This window comes from Anopheles stephensi, chromosome 3 (genome assembly GCF_013141755.1).
Source record: "Anopheles stephensi strain Indian chromosome 3, UCI_ANSTEP_V1.0, whole genome shotgun sequence".
NCBI lineage: Eukaryota > Metazoa > Arthropoda > Insecta > Diptera > Culicidae > Anopheles > Anopheles stephensi.
The window spans coordinates 73,741,490-73,758,574 of record NC_050203.1 but is presented as its reverse complement, the minus strand read 5'-3'; the positions used below and the strand labels follow the sequence as shown (position 1 = coordinate 73,758,574).

At 45.1% G+C, this 17,085-nt stretch overlaps 2 protein-coding genes across 4 annotated transcripts; one reads left to right on the top strand and one right to left on the bottom strand.

The window, feature by feature from the left end:
- Positions 1-162: 162 nt before the first annotated feature.
- LOC118510702 (putative E3 ubiquitin-protein ligase UBR7) lies at positions 163-1,978 on the top strand. 2 transcript variants are annotated; one of them, XM_036052893.1, is made up of 3 exons: positions 163-372; positions 455-612; positions 689-1,978. In XM_036052893.1, exons 2-3 carry the CDS (start codon positions 478-480, stop codon positions 1,784-1,786), a joined length of 1,233 nt encoding a protein of 410 aa, XP_035908786.1. In that variant the 5' UTR covers positions 163-372; positions 455-477; the 3' UTR covers positions 1,787-1,978. The 2 variants fall into 2 exon arrangements, with proteins under 2 accessions (XP_035908786.1, XP_035908787.1); XM_036052894.1 differs by having other exon boundaries at positions 198-372; positions 460-612; positions 689-1,970.
- A 709-nt stretch (positions 1,979-2,687) lies between these two features.
- Positions 2,688-15,832, bottom strand: LOC118510701 (ETV5-related protein Ets96B-like). Of its 2 annotated transcripts, none has more exons than XM_036052890.1 (5): positions 15,447-15,832; positions 10,806-11,424; positions 10,487-10,738; positions 7,486-7,617; positions 2,688-3,894 (listed from the first exon to the last, which is right to left on the bottom strand). In XM_036052890.1, exons 1-5 carry the CDS (start codon positions 15,498-15,500, stop codon positions 2,918-2,920), a joined length of 2,034 nt encoding a protein of 677 aa, XP_035908783.1. In that variant the 5' UTR covers positions 15,501-15,832; the 3' UTR covers positions 2,688-2,917. The 2 variants fall into 2 exon arrangements, with proteins under 2 accessions (XP_035908783.1, XP_035908785.1); XM_036052892.1 differs by having other exon boundaries at positions 10,806-11,421.
- Between the last annotated feature and the right edge of the window lie 1,253 nt (positions 15,833-17,085).

Genomic DNA, 17,085 nt, shown 5'->3' with positions numbered 1-17,085 from the left:
ATATTTTTGTAACGTTTAATTTCCGTGCTTTTGTCAGTTTGAATCCCAAATAGCGTTCTCAAAATAGTTGTGTATTTTTTCACGAAAAACAGCCCAGTTCTGTCTTCCGGTTTTTGAACAGCTGTGCGTATTGATTCTGAGAACATCTATCAACCTTGCTCATTTCGAAGCAATGGTCGTTTGATTCTGAGCAATGCTTTGACAGCTGTCAGCCTCCAGTTGTTTGGCGCTTGTTGTTCATAATTTTCGCGGAAAGTTTGTCTGGAAAACATATTTGTAAAATCATTTGAACAGGCATATAACTGAAGGAAACGTTGTGAATTTTAGTGTGAAAGCAATTTTACAATTCATTTCTTGCCGTACAGAAAGAAGGTATATTTGGTGGGTTTGAGTTAAAGATGGCAGTCTGCTAACATTGCAACGTTTTTTTTCTATGTGTCGTCGTCTACACCAGGACAGAACAGCTGCAACATAAAAATGGAACAAAAGCAGGATCAGCAGGATACGTCCTACGTCACTATGGCGGATATTTTACAGGAACAGGAAGAGCTGGAAGAAACATCCCGAGCTGTACTCGGTGGTTCGGATGAAAAGAATTGCACCTATTCGAAGGTACGGCATTCAGTGGTGTGGTAATTTTCGGCAGCAACAAATCTATCTCTAATCCGATTGTGGGCGTTTTCCGTAGGGATACGTTGGCCGGCAAGCGCTGTACGCCTGTTTGACCTGTGTGCCGGAAGCTCGAGGCATCGAATCGAAGCGTAGTGGCATCTGTTTGGCTTGTTCGCTGCAGTGCCACGATAACCATGAACTGTTGGAGCTGTACACGAAGCGTAACTTTCGTTGCGATTGTGGTGGCAAACGAATGCCGGAAGTAAAGTGCAAGCTGGAACCAAGAAAGGAGGAGGAAAACAGTCGCAATCGCTATAATCAGAACTTTTCCGGGCTGTACTGCGTCTGTCACCGGCCGTACCCGGATCCGGATGATGATGTGGACGATGAGATGATTCAGTGTGTAGTGTGCGAGGACTGGTACCACATGAGACATCTGGATGTGGAGGAGCCGAAGAGTGCGAAGGATTATGGAGAAATGGTTTGTGGCGGGTGTATGGAAGCAAATCCGTTCCTGAAGCATTACGTCGGTAAGATAGAAGATACCAGCAAAGCGCCGTTGGATGACACGGTTCAGGTGGATGTGACCGGGTTGGATGAATCGAATGTAGCAGCGCCAGACGCCGACCCGGACACGGCGGGCCCGAGTGAACCTAAGCAACGCCGGTTGGATGATTCGACGGTCCCCGCGGATGAGCTACCGAAGGATAAACCAACCGTTTCGTTGGACATTTGCACCATGCCGCCGTTGGACGAGGATGGCGAGAAAGCGTACAAGAAAGGTGCATCGTTTTGGGTGGAAGGTTGGCGAAAGTTCCTCTGCCAGTGTAAAGAGTGCACAGAGCTGTACAAAAAGCATGGCGTTGAGTACTTACTGAACGAAAAGGATACCGTCAAACACTACGAGGAAGTTGGCAAGCAAAAGCACGGCACGGACGGATCGGCGTACGAACAGGGCATGCAAATGTTGGGCCAGCTGGATCGGGTGACGCAGGTTGATATGCTTACCGAGTACAACCGGATGACCAGCAGGTTACGCGAGTTCCTCGATCAGTTCGTAACGAATCAGCAGGTGGTCACGCGGGACGACATCAATGAGTTCTTTGCCACGCTGAACAAAGAGCGCCGTGAGTCGAGTGCGAGCAGTGGTCCCCCACCGTACTTTTGCCGCTGAGCGTTAGTGGTAGAGAGCAAGCAACAGCACATTTCCGTAAACTTTGTCTCATATTAGTATTATCTCGCCTATTATTATTCTCATTCGCCAGCGTTGGCCTACTACTGGAATAAAGTTCATTATTTGTACAAATAAAAAAGCTTTTGCCTTTTGCTGCGCACTCATAAGGTGCAGCAGAATCTGACGAATAAATTGAAGGATAGGACATCTTTATCTTTCACCAGCTCGGGCCAGCAAGTCAGATTAATTTCCTGGAAAATTGCCTAGAGGGAACGGCTGAACATTAGAACGTTTGACTTTTGAAGAATCGACCGTTTGACCCGATGGCTACATACGTACATACGTTGGGCTAAACCGTCCGAGAAACTCTTCAAAAGTTGACCAAGACCCTAGGCATCATGGACATTGAGGATCTTAGGTCTAAGTCAAGCATGTCTGCTACAACCAGACCTAAATCCTGAAAAACACCTTCAGGTTCGTGTTTTCCCTAGAGGATTACTCACTTATCAGGCGCTACAACCGCTTTGCGATCTTGGCCTGCTGCAACAATCCTCGATACCGCTCACGGTTTCGAGCGCCGTCGTCTGCCAATCCGTTATCCCGGCCGTTCTGGCGGGCGCATCAACGCCATCACGCCATCTCAATTTGGGCCGATCACGCCTCCTCTTTCCGTGTGGACAGCCTAAAAGGACTTTATGGGCTGGGTCGTTCGGTGTCATTCTCGTGACGTGACCAGCCCTTCCTTCCTCCTTCGAGGATTATAATTAAGTTTTCCTTGAGGAAAGTCCTCATCTCGTTGTGTAAAAGAGATCTCTGGAGGAGATGGTTCAATAGGAATGCTGATAAGCAGAATTGCTCTGCAGGTTGCTGTGTGTCGACGCATGCACATCCCACCGTCCGCTAAGCTGTTAAATACTCTTTATTGCTTTTCATTCGGTAAAACAAATCCATCCCCGCCGCGATAGATGGTCACACAGATTCAGGAAGCTTCTACGTGTTGTGCCTCTTCACGGAAGACGCGGTACAGCACAGCACTCTCCGGCCTTCTTACATTTGAGCAAACCATAGTGTGTAGATAGAGTTGGCGCTGGGGCCGTTTCTCCTACCGCCCTCTTCTTGCTAGCACCAGCTTCAGCCGCTTTGGTTGTACACCGCCGAGCTTCCGTTGAAGTAAGGATTTCGATCCACATCGTCCGCTCCGTCGCTGCCCACCAGTTGCCCACCGGGACCCGCATTGTGACAGCTGGGCGAGGAGGAGGACGTCCCATTAGGGCCACCGTGATGGCCACCGTGCGTACCACCGAGGGAACCATCCATCCCGGAGCCACCGCTGCACGATTGGCTGGATTGTGCTCCGGACGTCCCGTACGCCATGTTGAAGAGTGCTTCCGGATCGCACACGAACTTGTACACGTACCGCTCGCCGGCCACCTTCTGCATGATGCCCTTCTCGTAGTAGTAGCGAAGACTGCGCGACAGCTTATCGTAGTTCATGGCGGGTCGGTTCTTCTGAATGCCCCACCGGCGGGCAACTTCCTCCGGTTCGACCAGTTTGAACTCCATCCCGCGACCCGTCCACGCGATGCAACCGGCGCTGGATGAAGGTTCATCGAGCAGAGCCACCAAGAATTGCCACAGCTGCAGTGAACCGCGCCGTTGGTGGAGCGTCCCATTTGAGCCATTCGGCTGCAGAGCGCCCAACGGAGATGGGTTCGTAGTTGTGGTGATGCTGGCGATCGAAGCGGACGTTCCACCGGGTCCGGTACAGTAGTCGGTCTCGCTGGAGGTAACGATGTCCGCCGGCTGACGGTACGGGTAGCCTCCACCGACGCTGGACTGATGAAGAAAGGGATCGGTCGCGTGGCCACCATCACCCTGCTGCACACCGTGCGTGCCGATGGCCGCGAGCGAGTGTTGGTGATGTTCGAGGGATGCGGCCGCCGCTACCGCTGCCGACGCCAGATGGGACGTCGAGTCGGGAAAGATGGAGTGCTGCGGTACTAGCTGGGGCGGGGACGACTGCTGAGCGGTCTGCAGCTTGAGCGAGGTGTACAGTGGGTCGGAAAACATGCGCTCCGAGTAGGAATGCCAGGCAGCGGCCGCCGATACTGTAACGAGTGAAAAAGGTTGAAGACTAGTTAATGGAAGCGAATCCGTTGCGAAATGGTTGAACGATGGCTAAAAGGTAGCTGGCAGCTGGACCATGCATATTTAATGTCGCTAATAGAGCGCCCTCGAGGTGGTTCCCTCGTGCGATGGTGGGCTCTGCTGGCGTAACTTAACCCAGCAGCAGCTTACACCTCACGGGAATCACGGGCATCCAGCTCTGGCGGGAACGTAATCGGATTTTCGACCATGGCACACAGGTAAAAGGTGCACTACACCTTGTGGCCGGGCCGAGATTCCGTCGGGATTTCGGGAGAGCGAAACGCTGCACGGTATTGTGTCTATGCTGTGCTCATGCAATTTTAATTCACTGACAGTGTTCTAACGATAATGGCAAGAATGGTGGATTCTTCTTTCTTTTTTCGCCTGGAATTCTGTTACTTCAGACCCCAAAATTAGGGGCGTGCGAGTCCGAAGCGCTGACTTCAATTAGAAGCTGCATTTCATTTATATCAATTATGTAGACAAACAATTAGCTGCTCGTTTTGTGGCGATTCATCCCTGGCAGTCGATACACCCAATTCCCTCCGTTCTTTGTCCCATTAACATTACGGGCTTACATGGCCGTGGTAGACGGGCGCACGGGGGTTTCTTGTTGCAAAATTAATCTCTCCATTGTTTTCGGTTCGACCTCACGCGCCCTAACCCCTTTTTTGGTTGCCGCCGAAGGTGTGTTCCCTCGGGGGTGAAGCTCATTGTTAACATCGGGTCGCGGGACAGGACTAAATGTGTTTGTTGCGTAAACAAGTGGCTCATAAGCGTGCCGGCCAGAAGGATTTAATCGAAGCAGGGAGTTTGTGGAGACCGATCCTAACCGACCTGGAGGAAAGCATGGGGTAGTGTTGCGCTATTTTATGCTTCACTCACTTCACGAGGAAAGGGTTTATTGTTTTTTTGTTTTCCTATCCCCGAAAGGATAAACGATACCTTCGGACGAACTCGGAACGGAATTCCAACTCGTCGATGGAAGGGTGCTAATGCTAATGAAATGTTTGGCCACGCGTACCGGCAACCCCCTTACCGCTTGGGCGGGAGTTTGCTTGGTGAGAAAATCGGGAACACCCACGGTACACCCTCGGGGGTTGTGCGGGAAGTAAAGAAGGGTATGGTTTAATGTAAAATTATGAATAATAAATGGAACGTAATGCTGATACTTTCCAGTCAAGCAAACCGTTGGCCGTTTTCGCACTGGTGGGATGGTAAACGCCAGGGTGTAAAACACGAGTGAAAGGTTAACATTGGAATCTTCATTCATAGAGAGAGAGGTTGGTTTGATTTTGATAAATGACTGGTATCACGCTGGTACAGATTAAATTGGACATTGAAATTTTAAAACAAAACCATTGTTATGGTACACGATATTCATTGATCCAACTCATAGTAAACGATATACTTGTGGTCCCACCAAACGTTGACATCAGCCTTCTTGGCCTCACATTATCTCGCCAAGCGTTCGGTGATAAGCTCACAGCTCATAATAAACGTCTTTTTCAGATTCAGAGTCAGATTTAATAGCCTCCTCTCAGTTCTGGATGAAGACAAACGTATCTAAATTGGGAGAAATTCCAGTGAGAAAACATAAACCTTAATAGCTCCTTCATAACTCCGTAGCTTGGAGCAGAGCCTGGTCAGAGCGTTTATCCCTGTGCTGGTAGAGTCCAGACCAACAGACTTTGCAGCTGATATTGCATGGTACAGTCCATAGCGAAGAAACTCGCTACTTCCCTAAGCAGTGTCCTGTAGGATTTTGTGGACAAACCTCAATCGGGACACAAAAGAGAGTGCTGCAGTTTTAGGTAACTTCTCCACTTAAAATAACACTGTAGCGATGGACGACGTAGCTGGGACTAACAGAATTATCTCACGTTCTTGGGGGCCAGATTTGTGCTAATGCACCTTGTTCTTGGCGCTTGAATGGCGCTTCATGGGTCGAGAACAGCTGAGTGAGGGCTTATGGATGAGGCTTATAGGTGATTGGAAGGCGAAACCTTTCAAGACAAGATCTCTTCAATGAGACTCCTTAATAAATTCCTCTAGGACGAATCCTTCAGACAAGGCCACTGGTGGCCGTCTATTGCATCCACGATTGAACCAGCTACTGCTTTAAACCAAAAAGTCTTTGAAAAGCTACCGAATGCTTCTGAGCTGCGCTCTTGAGGAAGATAGTCAGAACGAAGTACTTGTATATTGGCACACTAGAATAAAGCTTTGGTCACAATAATGGCTCATGATAAGCCCATTGGCTATTAAATTATGGCACTCATCCGTCCACCAGACGTCCACGACTCTATCGAAAGCGAAGCAAACAGTTCACAGTATACGACCCAGCTTAAGTCCCACCATTTAAAAAAAATTGATTGAACCATATTGCCTCTAGCGCAGCTAACCTTTCGATACTTGTAACCACTTGTGTCTCGTCCAATAATCTCCAATACACCATTCCTGTAAACCTCAAATATGCAAATACGATTGTTGCCTTTCAATAACCTCCTAATCGCGAAAGTCAATCAGATTAATCAGAAAAAGAACCCCGCGTTCGGCCGCATTAAACGCGCTGCTCTTCCATCGCTGTACGATTAGAGCGAGAGAGTGAAAACAAAAATTAGATTTTCCTCCTTTTAGTAGGAAAACATTTTTCCATCACGTTCTTTTTTTTTTGTTGCCACAAACAAATCCACAATCCTGCGAGAAGAAGAAGAAATGAAAAACCGCCAACATCGACGATGACACGATCAGCAATGAATATTAATTCACAATTCCTTTCACTCGCTTCGGGCTTCGGGTGGCGTATATACGCAGAAGTGCGATAGGAAAAATTGGAAAAAGAGAAAAAGCAAAATTACCATTTTCTCTACTTCGTCAGATTCTCCAACACATAAACGCACACACGTGGCCGCGGATTTCGCGGAAAAGAACGCGCGCCAAAAGGCGACGAAAACGAAATCCAATTTGATCGTGCATGGTGCGTGTGTAAAGCGAGCACCTGAATGAACCATTAACACAATACACACACACCTTGTCATGTCATCATTTTTTCCACCCAGTTCTACGCTGGATTAAGGAAGATGTCACACTCACCGTGCCGTGCCGTATGTTCGTTACGGCGTCCGGTTCCACCACGGGGAAGGGAACTGTTTGTACAGCTCAGCAAGTCAAGTGTCATTCAAGTGGTTTATTTGTGAAATTTCATCCCTCCCATCGGGAAAGCGGGGGGTGAATTTTCACCCTTGCTAAGAATGCGAGTCGCCTTACTTTTTCCCGGTCGGGCGGTGAGAATTTTAGCGCACAATTAAATTATGTGGCAATTTTGATTCGCGATTATTCATCTGTTGATTGTCGCGCACTGTTGTTCCACCTTTGGCTCGAGGAATTTTCACGCGGAAATCGGGCAAAGAGGAGAGTCGCGAGCGGCAAATGCGGAACCAATTCGGTAGTCAATTTTGGTTACATTTCCGTTGCCACGTTGCCATACAAAAGAGGGACGAGCGTGCCGTGGCCGGTGTAGATTTTTCAAGAAGCTGTTCGCTACTTACCATCGTTCGGTTCGCGCTTCACTAGCTGGGGAGGTGTGGACAGACGGTAGCAGTAGGCGGCCGGATGTGCCGTAGCAGGAGTAGTCGCGAAATCGAAAAATGCCGACCGTTCGTTGCGTATGCCCTTTGTCCCTGGAATAAAAAAAACGGTAGAAGTATGACCAAAGGTACAGCATTCAGAAGTGATAAAATAGATAAGATCTTTGCTGGATAAGATGACAGTACAGGTAAGTCGTTGACAGGGCATCAGGACCCACAGAACACAGGAGAGTGAGAGAGAGAGAGAGCGAGACCAGATTGAACTTCCGCTTCCATACTAAGGAGGCGGTTTTTGTGTTGTCCCCAGGAACTCTATTCTGTTGTGCGAGACAAGGATCGTCCGAAACCTTCGCAGGGGCGATAGCAACAAGGACCTTTCCGTCGGGATGCTGGCAAAAAGGTGGAAGATGACACACTTACAGTGTGCCGCACATACATGCGCTTGTGCCGCCGACAAACGAAGAACCGCCCGCTGTGCCCAAATATTAAAGTTCTTTGTGTAATTTATTCTTTGATTATCTTGGCATGACGGGTAAAGTTGTCGACGGGCAGGACGCTCAGGAGACAGCTTCAATGGAAAACTGTTACGTTACGGTTTCTTTTTCATCTTGCTCGGAACCGAAAGCGTGGTCGAGGTCAAAGAGGGAGAGAGAGAGAGAGATAGTGAGGGCCAAGGAACACATTTTGACGTCATCTTGCTAAATTGTTGGTGATCTTCTGCTGGTGAAAGGTCGTCGGGCAGATCGGTTTAATGTGGGAAAAATGCTAGGAACCGCATTGTTGTGTCATGCAGCGAGAAAGATGTGATTTTTTGTACTTCTTTTTTACTGGAAAGGAATTATTTTTTTCAATTTGAATCAAATAATATGAGTAGTTTTTGGCATTCACATGAGAAACCATAGGAAATAAATCTTAACACAAGGAGATTGCGACGTGATTAGTAAAGCAAGATCATAAATAGCTATGGTAGCCATAGCTATGTAGTACAAATTACAGCAATTTAGGCGTTTTGCTATGCTAGTAGCACTACAAGAGTGGCATCGATTAATAACAATAGAGGGCTACAGTTTCAGAAAAAGATCGAAAAAGCTACAAATACCAAGACAAAACCTATAACCACAATCTTGGGCCAAGAAGAAAAAGCAGAGGTATTTAAAACAATTACAGAAACATGTATAAATTGCGCAAATCAATAACTTCTACATCACTAATTATGCACGAATAGTAAACTTTGTTACGACAATGGTAGGAACCTCCTGCTCCTGATAGTATGCAATGTTTTAATTTAAGCTATCGATAGCTTTTAGAATGCTTTGGGCGAACTCTTTCCTTCTATTTTCTTTTTTTTAGTTTTAAGATACATTGGGCTATCCCTATAAACCAATTAGACTGAATGTCAATTCTTTACTAGGAGGACTCCTGAAAGTATGCAATGACTACTTAATTTTTTTAATTTTTTTATCATGCCGAACATTTAATAGCCTAACGATATTTGATCGCGATGGTATCGTGTGAAATTTTAGTTTATTATACAATGTAAGACAATCATCCTCGTATAATTAACAGTATTTGATTGTTTTGGATGATGTCTGCTGCTCCTGAAAGTATGCAATACCTAACACTGATTTAAAGTTTTGTTTCGGATTCTCTCGGTCCTTTTCTCTCAGTCGCTCACTCGTTTTCTCAATTTTTATTTCCCTATCTAAATTAACTTCCAGTCATGTCAGTCATGTAATGGTTCACTTAGAGACATAGACCGACCACTTAGGGGAATGAGTCCGGATGTGAATCGAAACCCGGTCGTGCTTAATAAAAAAAACCCGGAACCACTATGTAATCTGCCACTTATATACTATAGAGTTTATAGAAATAAAAATAGTCTTCTTCTTTTTCGGTGGCACATCAATCTCGAGAGGTCTCGGCCTGCCATTTTTGGCTTTCTGTGACTTAATTTTACCCATAGCAAAGTAGTCAACCATATGTAATAAAAATAGTAGTGGAGTTTTATGTTCGTTACTCCTGAAAGTATGCAACGACTTGTTGAAGGATCATTATTTGAAAGCTGAATTGGTGGTAGATTATACCAGTTCCCACGCTCTTTTCTGAATATTGTGTATAAATCATAAATATTCTCTCGTTCAAAATTTCCAGAACTCATGCAAGAGGATGGACATTGTTTATACTAACATTATACGAAAAATGCTAAAATAATAAAAATAAGTAGCGGGATCTTTTTTACGATGAATGTACAAAATCTGTTTAACTACTTGCAAAAGAACAGTCCAGTTGCAAATAACGTGCAACAGAGCCTTCCATCTTCGCGGCACAAATAAAGATCATATTGAATCGCTCAGCACCGATAGTCTGCAGCAGCATCCCAAGCAAACCTCGGTTCGATCCTTTATCAATAACCGTTTGTTTATTATTAAGTTTAAAATAACTCACCAAAACCGTATGCGTAAGCGATTGGTAGTTCACAGATTTAATAAGTCCATAGCCTACGGCCGGAGCCTGGCCTGGCCTGGCCGTACGCACACCGCGGCCCACCCACCCTTGTTTGGCTACTGCTGTACTGTTAATTGAATTTGTTTTCGAATAAAATGTGATACACGTGGGCCAGTGCGCGAGGACGTTTGCTTGGGAAGTTAATCATCCGCGTTGAGACGAAAGGGATGCAAGTATTTGCGTTACACAGCGTCCAGGGACGACTTTCCGTCTCATCTCCCCGGGCGTGGGTATCGCAAGCATTCTCGTGTCTGCACAGTCGAGTGTGCCTGAAAGTGTCAATATTTGAGCGCTCTTCCAAACCCAAAAGAGCCAACCACGCCACCGAATTCGGTACCAAGCGAAGAGTATCAAGGTAAATAATTTGCTCTACAACTCGTAGCAACATTATTAACTTTCTCGGGATTTTCATAGGGAAGGAATGAAATGGAGGATTCAGGACGATGCCGCTACTTACCGTGTTCGTGGCGCAATCCGTAACTATCACAACTGTCCTGTATGAAGGTACCGGCGGCTGCTGCCGCTGCTGCTGCTGCTGCCGTCGTCGGTGCCCAGGGAAGATGGCCGGCGATGGTGGCCGGCGGTGATGCGGTCAGGTCCCGTGGATGTGGCCCAGGATGGTGGTGCGGATGGTGGTGATGGTGGTGATGGTGATGGTGGTGCGAATTGAGCCGATACCCGGACCCGATCCGATAGTCCGGATAAAAATCTACCAATAACCCGCGTTGGCGTTGAGTTTCAAGGAAAATTAAATTATGGAGTTAAATCAGTCTTACCGTTTGTCAGGGCCGTGGACGATGAGTTGGTCGTGTGAAACGGATGCGTCACATGCGTTAGCGATGCGTTCGTGAGCGATCCAGCTGGTTCGGGTGAGGATGAGATGGCAGGCTGGTTGTTACTACTGCTGTTGCTGCTTCCATTGCGCTGCTGCTGCTGCTGCTTGCCATTGCCGTGGGACAGTGAAGTTGTGGACCCGTTCGAGACAACACTATTGCTGCCGGTAGTAGAGCCTCCGTCACTGGTGGACGCTGGTAGCGCACCCGAGCTACGATTGTCCAGATTGTGCTGCGAGTGAATCTGATGTTGCTGGTGCTGCTGCTGGTGCTGTTGCTGCTGCTGCTGCTGATCGAGCTGATGTTGCTGGTGAAGATGATGCTGGTGGAGAAGATAATTGGCGGCCACGGACGAAGCCACCGGGGAGGACAGCGACGTGGACAGGAAATCGTTGGTGTGCTGCGATTCCCCGACGGTGGCCGTACCGACGACGAGGGTTGTGCTGGCGCTCGTTCGATTGTCACCCCCGCTGACAGAGAGTATCAGTGCGGCCGCTGTTGAGGTTGAGGCCACACCCGCCCGGTTGGACGACGAGGACGCACCGGTAGAGTCGTGGTCCTGCTGTGAGCGTAATGTAGTCCCAGGCGAGTAGAGACCGGGAACGGGAAAGGAAGCGGCCGGGCCGGGAGAATATTTCAGTCAAACAGTTCAATCAAGGTTATCATTTATCAAAATCTATTCAAGTCAGGCACCACCTGCCGGGGAGGGATTGACGGACCTGGCGGCGGGCTCGGTGAAGTTTTTCCTTCTACTCATCGCATCATTTGTTGGAAATTATGTCAAGTTTTTGTATGCGGTCTTTACACGGTGGTGGCCAAAAGGTAAAAGAAAACCGCCATAAGTCGACGTAATAATGATTATAATATCGTTTGTTTATCCCAGGTCGTGTCTTGCGAGCGGTGAAATCGCGATACAAGCTAGGAGTTGGGTGAACCTGCTTAATGCTTTTGCCCATCCCCCTTGTCACGCGCCACAGGCGAAAGGATCCTTTGCCCGTCTTATGTCGCAAGTCACTGCGGGCGGTCCCTGTGCTTGATAGATCCAGGGCGCCAAGAAAAGAAAGGCCTGCCGAAAACATTAAACGAAAGGCATCTCTAATAGACCAGCTCCAAAATCCGCGGACAAGAACAGACAACTGCAACCAGCAAGCGCCAACATTAGGTTAATCAAATATTTGTCCAATGACATTGCACAGTTCAATTGTGTTAATCGATCTATTCTACTTGCTGCCCGAAGTCATCCGGACCGAGGTCGTTCGTTCCTCGATGATGATGGTGACAGTCCACCTAACCACAAAACCGTTCCCCCCTAAGGAACGATGCTTCATGAAACGTTGATTATAGCAGGAGAAGGGACACACATCGAACTCTAGTTAAACCGTTCGAAGGGAGAGTGAGTGAGTGATTCCCTCTTCAGGGTCGGTAAACAATGACGTTGTCACCAGTTTGTGTTGTTTAGCGACAGTAAAACCCCCAATCGGCACCTGGACCGTGGACACCCATGGGCATGTAACACACACCTTAAGACAATTGTTCTGCGAGGTGTTAACATGGGGCGGGGTGTTTGTTGTCCCTTGCAGACAAACACATCACCCGTGTTGATGGTCAAACACACACACACTGACTCATTAAGTAATTGGCTTCTTTAATGAAGAATCGGCTGAATGGAGGCGCCTGGTGTGTGACGGCTGGAGTCTACATGCATGAAGGTGTTTTTTTGTTTTCTGTCCTTAAGGACAGACACACACGCACACACACACACACACTTCAAGTCTTCCTCAAACGAGGTGTGAAATCTTACAGCGCGCCCGAGGGGGCGTAAAAAGAAGAAATCAGCAGCAACGAAAAAAAAAAATGAAGTGGCAAAATGGAATTTCCCGTGCGTTCGCGAGATTGTGATATCCGCCGCGAGATTGTTTTTGTTTCCGGATCAACCTTCTCGGATGTTGCCACGGACTTGCTGCGGGAAAAATCGATGGGGCAGAGATGTATTCGCGGGTTGGGTGTTTTTTTTTTTTACAATCTGAGCGAGAAAGGCGTTTTCCATTAGGTTGTGAAAGAAAATGGAAAAGCGCGAGATGGATTTCTTGGGAGGGAAATGCAATTAGTTTTAGTGTCAGGGAATAGTTGCAGCAACTAGGTAGGTGTGTTGCTAGTGTTCAGGGATATACAACTGATAGTTGATAAAAAATTCAATTTTATGATATTCTTCCGCGGTTTGGAAAATGTGCAGGTAAAATGTAAAAAGCAAATACTAGCTTAAAGTGTTTTCAGATGAAAACAAAGAATTAAAGCAGTTTTCGAATGTTTTTCCATTTTTTATATCTTTGCTTTAATATAAGTGGTTTTAAACAGTTTTGTCTCTGAACTAATTATTTTCCCTATCATCTCACGTAAAGTTGTTAAAACAGTGCCAAGCCAAGTAATACTTCAATAAATAAATAAAAATCGTATGGATAGACGGTATCTCCAATGTATAGATATATTTTGAAAGGAAAATCGTGATGAAAAAAGACATAAAAAATATAAGTAAAATATGGTATACAAAATCCTTCAAAATTTAAAATACAAAACATGAAACATAAAGACGTTAATATGTTTTAAATACTTCAAATTTCCATTACAATTTGTAACAGTCCATGACTACTCTAATTTTCATATTGATAAATAGAAATAAATATTTTTCATACAAAAGTTCTGAGTTGGACTACAAAATTGGTAGCTCAATGTATAAGAATAATTAGAAAAACATGAGATATAATTAGATGCTAAACATTTTCTTTACGCTCCATCTTTTCACACCTATGTATCACAAAACCCGTATTTATAAGAACATTTAAACCAAAACCTATCTTAATTTTTCAATCATTCACTTTGATGCTGTATGGATTCAGATAGTTAGACAGTAGACATATATTTTTTAATTTTGTTTTGAAATTAAGTAAAGCTCATTCAATGAATGAACTTTTGTAAAGCAAAACATCAATAAATCTAATTACTTTTATTCGCTAAAGTTAGTTAAGTTTTACTTTTAGTGACAAAACACACAGACAGCAATAAGGCCATGTTTGGTCAAAGCAATAAACATTTCGCTTCACTTCTATTGTCTTTCTAGTTTAGTAAAAAAAGAATGAAATTATTCTTAAGCAATAATGTCTTGCAGTTAAAAGAGAAAATCCAGAAAAAAAATAAAAAAATCATTTTCTAGTTCAAATTATATTATGCGATCACGCGAGTTCGATCACATTTGTAGTGCTGCTTTCATGTGGTTTTACTTTATCACATTATATACCAAACTTTGTAATAATTTACAAGCGATAAATAGAACAAGTAATAATAGGAAATTATTGCCATAACTCTAAGAACATATTGTGATTTTAGAATAGCTTCGAGAATAGCAACAGCGACGATGATTGATTGACAGAATATTTGCAAGGAGAACATAAGTAGTAACAAACGTGGAAATAATTTTGGTAACATTTAATCGTGATAAATTTTTAAGCGAACTGTGCTATCGGTATGCTATTTTTTCACAAATTTAGTTTAACGTTTCACTTTGAAGTAAAAGTTTATTATTTTATGAGTAAAAATACAAAAGTTTTCAGAACGATTTATAAAACATTTAGCTAATTATGTCGACTTAGTAATTCTATACAAAAAAATGAAAATTGAAGCTGGAGAATACATCAAAATTAGCAAGAACTTTGATACTACGCGTAAATTTGATTCTCGGATCCGATCGGAGCTGACAATTTGACAAACTAAAAGCTAAAAAAGGTTGATAAAACAAAGAGCAAAATATTAAAAAAAATCACAAAAAAAAACTTAATTTGATAATTCAAACTATCTGTAGAACTATAATGCTTACTAACTAACAAACTCAACAGCTTTGCCAAGCTGTACAGAAGAACATAAACCACCTACATAGGTAGAAAAGCAAACAACCCTTTAAACATCCGTCTTGCGGCCTTCAAATGAAGAACGATAAAAGATTGAAATTAAAACCTTCGAAAAATCGACACCGACTGCCGAATCAATATCATTCGGAGTGCTCAACCCAGTTCCCCCCTTCCCTCCCACTCCTGTGCATCGACTTTCAACTCATCAAACCGGAAGAATCCTGGGACTCTTGGATGCCGTACGATCTGTCTGTGTTCATGTGCGTGTGTGTGTGTGTGTGTGTGTGTGTGTGGGGTTTAAAAAAATGATGATGAGGACGACGAGGACACAGTACATTGAGCCTGAAAATCGATAAATTTGCAACATTTTGTCTACATGGGCTACGCGTTGCAAGGTGTGCCATTTTGCTATTTTCGGTGCACCTTTATCCGAATCCGTTTTGTGAGTCTGTGTGTGTGAGTGTGTTTGGGGTTGCCTGGGAGATTGGTAATACGAGCAAGAGATACACACACACACACACACTGACGTTGCGATGTGTCACTGTCATCGGTGGATCAAGATTCCACCACTTCCGTTGGACTTTGGTACGAAAGTGAATTTAGGCTCTGGAGCATTTGGAGCGGTTGTGGCTTAATGGGGTCCGTTAAAAAACTGGAAGGATGTACGTTAAAATGAGCAACTTACCAAACGCCCTAGCGTCGACTGTATTGGACTAATACTTTGCGCCAGTGCGTTCATCTTTCGCCTTGATGGTGCGAAATCGAGGTGACTTAGTTTTCGCTGCTTCTTGATCACACCACCTAGGGATGCATTTCACCGAGGCTGACTGACTTGCAGAATGACTTATCAATATGGTAAAATCTTTACTTCAAGCACTTTCTCACGCACGCTGACATCTTTGCTTGTTAACTCCGTACAAAGATTTATTTTTTAACAACACTTGGGTAAAAATTCTTCACTTCACTGTGAGCACAGTAGCCATAGCACCGAGCATCCAACCACAACACATAATTTCCCGCAGCACAAGAGATCCGTCAACACACAACAGCTTCGCTACACCACCAATCCACTTCAACGGTAAGCGATGAAATACGGCGAGCGCTGTAGCGCCAAGCAACGCCATGCTTGGGGCTTCAATCACAATTTGCAGGATATGCAAATTTTACAACCCAGCACGGTAGTATGATAAGGATAAAGTGCCTGCATACCGTGCGTACATCTGGGTGCGCGAGCAGGTGAACTGGCTGCAAATTTTACAACCCAGCACGGTAGTATGATAAGGATAAAGTGCCTGCATACCGTGCGTACATCTGGGTGCGCGAGCAGGTGAACTGGCTGGTTGATGATATCCAGCCAGGGAAAAGTGGGCGGTACCATCAGCTTCGCGAGTGAGCGAGCGAGTGAGCAAAAATGCTTGCTTGCGCAACCGTTTTCGGGATGCAAGGTTGCTGTTGGGAGTAGGTCCACCTACTTGTCTTCTCTGTTCTGTCGGGCTCTCGCTGCCAAAGGATAATGCTGGTGGGTCCTTGGACGTTGGAGAACATTTTCCACGCTTACTAAGATCTCTTCTTCAAAACCTTCAGCGCTCTTCAGCAATGCGTGGCTGTGTGATTATGCTGCTGCGATGTGTCCATTGTTTTTCTTTTATTTTGAAATCTTTATACCCCAAAGAGGACGTTGTGCTTTTGGAGCTGATTTTGTGTGTTTAAAGAGCCAAACAAGCTGTTAATAATGTAATCGGAAGGTATTTGCGTCGTGTGGGACGGATCATTTGTTTCGATTGCTTCCACGAATTGCATGCTTTGCAAGTCCACGTGATACGCCTAAAGGTTTGCAATTCGCATTACACAACTGTTTGACCGTTAACACCGAGCTTATAAGGGAGGATTTTAAACGGGGTTTTGCACGTTTTAAGAAGCAAGATTATAGATGATGATGGTACCTTTCCTTCTTGGAAGTATTAGACATGTTTTGGTTACCATATAATTTAAGGGAATGAGATTCTAAAAAAATACCATAAGCACATTAACGCACGCCATTTCCATTCGTGGAAAATGACTAATATAATCGCCAACCTCAACCAACGGTGGTGCTGGTCACAGGGCGAAAGTAAGGTATTTAAATAATTTAGCACTGAAAAGGCACACAAAATTCATTCCAATTTGATGCATAAAATATTAACGCATAAACCTGTGCGCTATTATTTTATTTACCTTTTTCCCTGTAAGCAGCGGTGGCGGTATCTCGTCGTGTTAGGAAGCCCGCAGTCGTTTCATTATCTCGTTTCACTTACTCCAACGGTTAGAGGGACGGCTCATCATCA

What these genes read in the sequence shown, in the direction of transcription:
- LOC118510702 (XM_036052893.1), top strand. Translation starts at nt 478, where the DNA reads ATGGAACAAAAGCAGGATCAGCAGGATACGTCCTACGTCACTATGGCG. An exon ending in AGAATTGCACCTATTCGAAG is followed by an intron (nt 613 to 688) that starts GTACGGCATTCA and finishes CGTTTTCCGTAG; the next exon opens with GGATACGTTGGCCGGCAAGC.
- LOC118510701 (XM_036052890.1), bottom strand. Translation starts at nt 15,500, where the DNA reads ATGAACGCACTGGCGCAAAGTATTAGTCCAATACAGTCGACGCTAGGG. An exon ending in AGTCGACGCTAGGGCGTTTG is followed by an intron (nt 11,425 to 15,446) that starts GTAAGTTGCTCA and finishes TTACGCTCACAG; the next exon opens with CAGGACCACGACTCTACCGG. An exon ending in GTCCACGGCCCTGACAAACG is followed by an intron (nt 10,739 to 10,805) that starts GTAAGACTGATT and finishes GGTTATTGGTAG; the next exon opens with ATTTTTATCCGGACTATCGG.